Genomic DNA, 8,542 nt, shown 5'->3' on the forward strand with positions numbered 1-8,542 from the left:
ACTCATCGCTGCGTTCCTGAGTTAGCTGAGTTCCTGCACTTTTGGCGATTATGAGTGAACTAAACTCAAATTTGGGTTGTTCTCATTCGCCGTGCAGTTTAGTTTACTGACACACGGGGGTCCAACGGTTGCGGAAATACACGTGAATTATTCAGTGAACAGTGAAAACTTCAAACACTGCCGCCGGGATGTTCTGAGGCATAACATCTCTGATCACGCCTTCCTTCGGATGGGAAGTAAAGCCGTTGGTCCCCGGTTCATGAGTTGATGGGTCGATATGTAGGGTCCAGGTGTGGGAGCTGCCTTCCTGGCACGTCGGTAGCATTGGTGCTCAGCACGGAAAACAAGATCGACGGAAAAAACAAAACCAAAAGATTTGTAAACAAACCGTTCTAAAGCCTTTTCCTCACAAAGCGAAGGCCGCCCACGCAAACCAACACCATCATCGGATAGGTGAAAGTGTCCTCTACACGATGATGGTGTTCGTTTGCGTGGGTGGCCTCCGCTTTGTGAGGAAAGGGCTTTAGAACGGTTTGTTTACAAATGCTGATAGGGTCTTTTCTATTGTTAATCCAGTACTATGCTCGATAGGTATACACGGCGAATGAGAACGACTCAAATTTGAGTTTAGTTCACTCATAATCGCCAAAAGTGCAGGAACTCAGTGATGAGTAAAATTGGTCTCATGGTTTCCTGTGGAAAACCTAAAAAATCTGTCGGAAAATGAGGAAATTGACGAAAATTTTATTCAGTCTCGGAGTAGTACCAATAGAATGAGTGAATCCAATCTTTACTTTTCTCAAATTCGGGAATTTTTCCCTGGAAAATCCTGGAAAAATCTGGGAAAACATGAGGCAAATTTACTCATCGCTGAGTTCCTGCACTGGCGATTATGAGTGAACTAAACTCAAATTTGAGTCGTTCTCATTCGCCGTGTAGCGTTCGCCGATTAATCGTCAAAAAGCTCTATTCCACTATCACCTCAAGAGCCAAATGTGAAAATGGCATACAAGCTTTATGTAAACAAACTTTTGTAGGTCCTCACGGAGAACAAATTATAGCATACGCAATTATTTTTCCGGTCAAAATAACTATATTGTTCAATTGTTTTAGAGATAACCCGAAACTATAGTTGATTTGACTATATATAGAGGGCAACAACTATAGTCCATAGTTGGCTCCTCGGTTGCCTCAACTATATTTTTCAGTAGATGAACAAACGCCAAACTTCAAAATACAACTATGCGTTAGTTGATTCAAGAAAACTATTGTTAGAAAGGCAAAATTTTACAATGTTCATTAAACGAACTGCTCTTCATTATCGACATATTAAATAAAGTTTGTTTTGCTTCTTTATCGATCTCAAAAACACAACTGCAAAATCATAAAAAAAGTAAACAAGAACATTCAACTTAGATTTGAACCGTTTTCATCTGCGTGAGAGCCAGCTATCTTATGGCCTGCTCTACGCATCTTAAGTTAAAAGTATGTGGATTTATGATGATCAATTGAAACCAAATTATATAAATAAATTACATTTGACGGTTGTTAAAATTGATCAAATTATAGTTGAATTGAGTATAAGATGAACAGTTGAATCTATTAGGTAGATATGATTGAGTTGACGGTCAAATTAATGTTGGAATAACTATAGGTTTCTTTCAAACAACAATATTTTTCCATGTGCAAGTAACTATTAGGATCGTTATCTTAAGTTAACGAATTTGGTCTCCGTGCTTTTCTCATCAACCAAGGTTCACCCACGCAAACCAACAACATCACCGGAAAGGGGAAAGTTTCCCCTACCTGGTGATGTTGATGGTTTGCGTTGGTGTCATATGGGTGGCGAGAAAAGGGCATAAAAAGGTTTGTTTACAAAAAGCTTGTATGCCCTTTTCACATGTTGTTCTTGAACTTTGGTTTGTACCATCAACCGATACTGGAAATTAGTGCGTTGGCATTGATGCATGCATCGCTGCATTAGCTAAAATGCTGGTTAATGTTCTAGACATGCCAAGTTTGAATTTCTGCATGCAGAGCTGACCATTACTCAACACACACTACCGGTAAATAAGGACTCGCTCATATTGAATATTGCATCACCTTGAAAAGTTTAGCATCACCCCACGTATTCACATTTCACATTCTCTTTGGGCACTACGGCACATACTTCTTGCGTTTAGAATCATAAGGGCCCAACTGCGATGATCGATTCGCTTTAACAAATTTTCCTAAATTATTCCAAAACAGTGCAGTAAAAGGTTGTAATAACTAGCAAAAGTAACATCAAACTTACCGAGAAATGTTAATCCAGACGAGCTATTAGCAAAAGAGATAATCGATTAAAAGAATCGTCATAGCAGTTAGACCCTTATAATTCTGGACGCTAGATTTCGATTTTTCCACTGCTTTTCACTTTCAAAATTGCAAAATGCTGCGATCGCACGTCTTCACGTTAGAGCTAACGAAGTTGATTTTGTTTTTCTTGTTTCAGTGTTTTCAATTTTGTTTTTCTTTATTGAACTCACTTGATCCTAACATTTGGAATGCGTAGAATTAGAAACCGCTCAGAATTAGGAATCACGGAGAATTAAGCGCGGTCACGGTAGATAAAAATTACTAAATTTAAAAAAAAAAGCATGCTTTCATAAAAAAAAAAAAACAGTTCAACGTAAAATAGTAACATTACAAAAGAACCACACATAACGAAAACCAAATCAAACTTAGCAAAGATAAAAAGATCTATGGCCTAAATAACTAGAAATTCTGGTGAATGCCGGCTTTGACGAATCCTTTACCTAATTTATCCCTCTGACGATAAAAGGTTTACCTACCTTTAGGTACTGGCAGATCCGTCATCTACCCTGCATCAATGAATGTAAAAAATCATGTTCAATGGAAATAAAACATGTTTTGTTACTAATTAGTATAGCTGACTTTGGCACTCTTGGCAGCCATTATTGAGCGCAAAATACTGGATAAGATATTACTGACGTAAATAAAAAGACGAAAATAGGCGCTTAGGCCGATGTAGCACTCTACTCCATGCGGCTAACAATTGATTAAAACCAAACTATTCCTCAAGCTAACTTGTAACAATGCAGAACAACTGAGTACCTAATTATGCGCACCCACATTCATTACAAAGCCCCCTTTTCCTCAGAAATGCACGTTCATTAATGCTACACAATTTCAACCACTGTTATCCACCGCATAACTCAAAATACGCAACCGTCACCAGCATTGCATTTCCGGTGCTGCAGTTACATAAATAGCCAGCAAAAAGAACGCTTCCATAATCAGTTTACCGACCACACTCGAACGAATCAAAATGAACCGCAAAAACATCGCACTCTTGCTCGTAATCTCACTGTTCATGATGGTGCAGGGGACACGTGTCCGACGACAGGATATGGAACAAGTTAAACCCTGGGCCGAATGGGGCATGAAATGGGGAAAGGAAAGTACGATCGATTCATCCCGTTTTCCTGAATGATTTACTAATTCTAAATGTTCTCTTCTGATAGCGGTTACGACTATAATCATCCCTGCCGGTCAAGAAGCGGCTACCATTGGCTCCAATAGCGGTGGGGGAGGATCCGAAGGTGCAGAAGCAGCTGCTTCATAGTAGTAAATTTCTACAGTTCGCCACGTAATAAAGTGATGATTTATGTTAAAATTAAATAATTGTTTTTATTGATCGAAAATGTAAGTCGGTTGGGTATTCATCAGGCTCGGATTCAGCACAGAGTGGGTCGGCATAGTGTAGCACATGTCGTAGCTTCCTACATCCAAATGTTGCTGCTGATAGTGATGTGGTTGAAGTGCCGGTGCAGAGTTCGATGAATACTGATAGAGATCATTGGAATACATATTACCGGATGTGGCAGGTGGCATCTGCATGGCCGTAGCAGAATGATGAACATGTGGCATTTGATGTAATGTTGTGGCAGGTGGAACTGGTTGCGGGTGCGATGGCACATAGGTAGGCATGTACGGTAGATTGTACCCGACTTGGTTATCAATCAGCGATGTAGCTACGGACAGTTCCGAGCTAGCGGCACTGTCTAGAGATGCATTTTCATCCACGTCTATGGAAGGTTCTAAAGCTTCCACTGTACTTTCCGGTATAACTGGTTCAACTGGTTTCGCTCTGTGCTTGGCCTTAATATGCCTCAGTAGGGCCGGAGATTGTGTGAACTTTGCATCACACTCCTTACAACTATAAGGCCTGTCACCGGTATGAACTCGCCGGTGAGCAATGAGATTAGAGCTGTTGGAGAAAATCTTGCCACAATCTTGGCAAGGGTGCCTTTTAACTCCTATGTGAACCGTCTTAACGTGGCTATTCAAATAGGACTGCTTATGGAAAGCCTTATTGTCGCACAATTGACAGACGTAGCTTTTTACCGAGCTATGGGTTTCCGAATGATTCCTGAGCTCTTGAGCTGTCCTGAAAGCTCGTTCACAAAGCGTACATGCAAAGTTTCTCTCCTCCGAGTGCGTTTTCCTATGGGCGTGAAGATTGCTGGACGTTCGGAAGAGTTTACTACAGATTTCGCATTGATACTTTCTTTCATTATTGTGAATGCGAAGATGCAGCTGCAGATTTCCGGACTGGGCAAAGCGACGATGGCAAATCTAGAAATTGATAAGGAGCGCGTTATTAAATAGTTCATCACTAGCATTGCGATGAAATCTAGGTATGTATAGGTACCTGACAAGCAAACGGCTTTTCTCCTGTGTGAATCCTCTGGTGAGCCTGCAAGTATCCACCATAGTTGAATGTTTTACCACACGTCAGGCACTGCTCCGGTACCTTCAGCAATGCTCCCCTTTTCGTACCAGTTGCGTCAGTAGTCTTTTTGGTAGATTTTCTCTGTCGAAAGATGTTCACTTTCCTGCCGTCTTCCTTCAGCTTTGCTCTATGCTTCACCAGCAGTTCATCCAACTGTGCCCGCTTCTTTATGGGTTGAACTTTCTTTACATTCCTTGCACCATTCCCAGTCTCCGAACTCTCCTCGGATTTGGAACCCGAAAACATATCCACTCCTTTGGCTCCCATTTGTCCTTCATCTTCCCCGAAAATCTCATTCATCGCTGCATAGATTTCATCATCTTTGACCACGTCCACGACCTGGGCTGGCTGATCCCGGACAACATAACTTCTCAACTTCTGATCCGACGATTCGCATCGATTCCGAAACTCAAACGCCATACCCAGCTTGTAGAAGCAATCGTTGCAAATCGCACCCGGCAGACCATCTTTTTCGTAGATTTCAACCGATGCACAACGGGCAATCATCTCCGATGGTCGGATCGAGAAGTTGACGGCGAACAGGTTCACCAGCGAACCTAGCTGCAAATGCTGCAGACAGAGCCGGCATATTTTGTCCATTTCGAGTGGACCGGGTTGGTCCATGTTGGCGATGGGTTGTTTTAAACTCTTGTTTTACGTGTGGTGATGTAGAACTTTGTAAGGCCAATGATGACACCAAGTTCTCGCACGCACCAACATTGAACCAACAAAAATCCCAAAAATCGCCACTTAATCCTCGCAGGCCTATTGCCTTTCTTACGAATTGAGGTTGTTAAAAACTAGTCACACTTTTGGCATCAGAATTAAACGTACTACTTGATTGGTTAATAGAACAAATTTTATAATCGGTTCCGGAATGAAAACAAAATGATACTGTGACAACAATAATTCAGGGGAAACATGTCAGAAGGGTCTAACTCGAAACGTAAACAATGACTTGGATCGTCGGTTTCTTACGAATGACAACACACCCACTCAAACTAATTAAACCATCTGACATAGAAATGTTCGTTCTATGAGCTGGTGTAGTCAGATTCCGTGGGTGTGTGGTCATTCTAGAGATATCGACGTTCAAAGTCATTGTTTACATTTCGAGTTATACCCTTCTGAAATGTTTCCCCTGAATTATTCTGATGTAATTCTGACAATTAATTTTAACAACAAAATTTAAAAAAATACCTCACACGGAAAAATAAAAAAAATACCACAGACATCACAGATCATGCAGTGTTTACAGCACTCACAACCAGAGGACGAGTAACCTTTTTGAAGGAACCGTTGAGACCACAAACGAAACAAACGAAACGAAACCACAAACCAACTTGAATTAAATCGAAACAAAAATACTAGCGAACCTGGACGGTGAGGGGCGGAAGGTGGACTAAAATTCTATTACCGTGGAAGCACCATATTTGACGCGGGTCCAAACTTGACGCACTTTCCAATCAATTCGATCATAACTCCTGTTTCGGTTTGAATTGCACCGAAATTGTAATTTTCTGTCCTTTGTTTACACTCATGCCACCCATTCATAACAAAAAACATACTTTGTTTATTGCTAATAAGAGCAATCAAAATCAAAACGAAAAAGCCATCTGTCAAATGCGTCATTTTTTTCTCATCGTAGCAACAACGCTAAGGAGCAAGTTTAATGTTTATTGTTAGTTTTCACGCAGAAAATCAGTTTTTGTGTAATAATACGTTACTAACTATTAAACTGTAAGTATTTTTAACGTTTAACAGCTGATTCAGCAATATATAGTATGTTTAGAGCACATTTGTTGCATACGACATTAGCTTGTATGGGAAAGCTTGGGTCGGATCGGCTAGCAAAATAAACACCCCAACAAATTACAAAATCAACATAGGCAAGCTTTTATTATTGGCATGTTCCGCCACCTCATTTTATCCTACCTGCCTCCTTGTCCCTGTCCTTGCCTCTTTTCATCGCGCTTTGCGCCTCCGCTCTTGCCCTACTTTTCTTTCTAACTAAACCTAATTTTCTTCCTGAGTACTCACGAAATACCGGCCGGGTGCTACCTTTGCCGCCGCTCGATGTTGGTGAACCTGCGCCGCTCGAATTGAATGGGCACGACACACACCGATGCTCTCGTTCACTTGGCCGCTTGGGATCCCCGCCGGATTACCACCGAACGCTTCGCATCCGCCGTGGCCCGACACGATCGATAATCGACTGCGCCGATGACCTCTCAACTTGAGGCGAATCGCGAGTGGCTGCGCCTCCCTCTCGCTCTCTTCGTGAATGTTTCTTTCCGATGGTGATGACCTGTGTCCGGTCAACACTGTCTCCTGCCCTCGGCGTGCACTGCTGCTTCGAATCCGTGCGACCTGTCGCTAGGAGTCGTACGGCCAACACGTCGCTCGATGAGCCTACCGTTCTGGCACCTACCCTGTACCACCGCGAGGAGATCCGACCTGTGAATGGAGCACTCGAAACAAAAGCCCTGGGGCACCTTTGGTTAGTTTCAAAGGGATGGCGAATTCATCTGTGGCAACTCACTTCTTCGAGAAGGCTTTTGTCTCCCAACGTGGTAATGTGTCGTAATCGAACACCGCCAGGGTGATTTTGGCTCCCGCTGTCGTGGTATTGATCGGTTAATTCGATGGTGATGTGCTACCACGGTTGAAATTCTCCGTGAACCACTCCCTCAATGTGATTGACACGTACTACGTGCGTTCAGTTCGTGTGGTGCTAATATGTGACGAGAAACTTATTAGTTTTTCGTTTGTCGTCTTGTTCCACTTTACTAACCTTTTGATCGTTTCGAAATTTCCGAACCGGTGTTCCAGTTTTATTACTGCGATGCGAAGCGATCTTCGCTAAGATTCGTCGAGTTTTCGAGACACTACTTCTGTGCACGATGACGGTCTACTACCAACAATCAATACGAAACTAACGATTTTAAATTGGCTCACCACTTTAGTAGCCTATTGGTCCCAAGCAAACGATTAACGTACCCTATTCTAGTTGAAATTCTATTACTACACTATGTTTGTTTTGATTCGCTATGAAAGTTTGACAGATAACATCAGGGGTGTGTGGATTCATGCAGAACATGCAGGGGTGAGTGAAATAGCTTGGGACTGCTTGGGACCCGAGTTGGGACCGTTGTTCTGGTACTGAGTGAGCCAAAAATAATAATGATTTTCTTCGGGACCCAGTGGTCTTAGAGTTACCTCTATGCTACTACTGTGCAGGTTCATGTGGGTGTGTGTGTGGCGGAAGAGTTGTCAGCAGATCTGCTGCTGAATGATGTTGGCAGTAAAATTTTCATTGGTTGTCTTGTTTCAAGCGATGTATGGCCCTTGCAGCATCAAATACGTAGATGCACGCTTCAAAGTGTTTACTCAAACGTGTGAAAAGCTTATTCTTAATACATCAGACAGTGGTAACATAGTATCGAAAATAAATACGTAACACATTATTTAACGAAAATGTTTTGCGTCAATTTAGGCTCACAGTGGCCCTTATTATTTTCTATGTGAAACATGGAGCCCAAAAACAAAGTACATGACCTACAGCAAGACTGCACTCGGTAAAGCCGTGGACATAGCACGAAGAGGTACATCAGTTCGGAAATCTGCTGCCTCGTTTGGTATTCCGGAGGCCACCGTTCGTAGGAAGATGAATCTACAAACGCAGCGGTCACCGGGAAAACCTACCGTTTTGACCATGGAGGAGGAGAAATCAATTATCGATTG

General features: G+C 42.2%; 1 protein-coding gene across 1 annotated transcript; it reads right to left on the reverse strand.

Annotated features, from left to right (window-relative positions):
• Window positions 1–3,693: 3,693 nt before the first annotated feature.
• LOC135707238 (zinc finger protein 90-like) lies at window positions 3,694–5,665 on the reverse strand. The gene is made up of 2 exons (XM_065229008.1): window positions 4,718–5,665; window positions 3,694–4,641 (listed from the first exon to the last, which is right to left on the reverse strand). Exons 1-2 carry the CDS (start codon window positions 5,420–5,422, stop codon window positions 3,694–3,696), a joined length of 1,653 nt encoding a protein of 550 aa, XP_065085080.1. The 5' UTR covers window positions 5,423–5,665.
• Window positions 5,666–8,542: the final 2,877 nt, after the last annotated feature.

This window comes from Ochlerotatus camptorhynchus, unplaced genomic scaffold (genome assembly GCF_037179485.1).
Source record: "Ochlerotatus camptorhynchus isolate MF236.1 unplaced genomic scaffold, CSIRO-AGI_Acam_v1.1 ptg000305l, whole genome shotgun sequence".
Taxonomy (NCBI): domain Eukaryota; kingdom Metazoa; phylum Arthropoda; class Insecta; order Diptera; family Culicidae; genus Ochlerotatus; species Ochlerotatus camptorhynchus.

Bases quoted from the DNA above. Each gene is read 5' to 3' on its own strand.
- LOC135707238 (XM_065229008.1), bottom strand. From the start codon at position 5,422: ATGGACCAACCCGGTCCACTCGAAATGGACAAAATATGCCGGCTCTGT. The intron at 4,642-4,717 runs GTACCTATACAT...ATCAATTTCTAG, and splicing joins AAAAGCCGTTTGCTTGTCAG to ATTTGCCATCGTCGCTTTGC.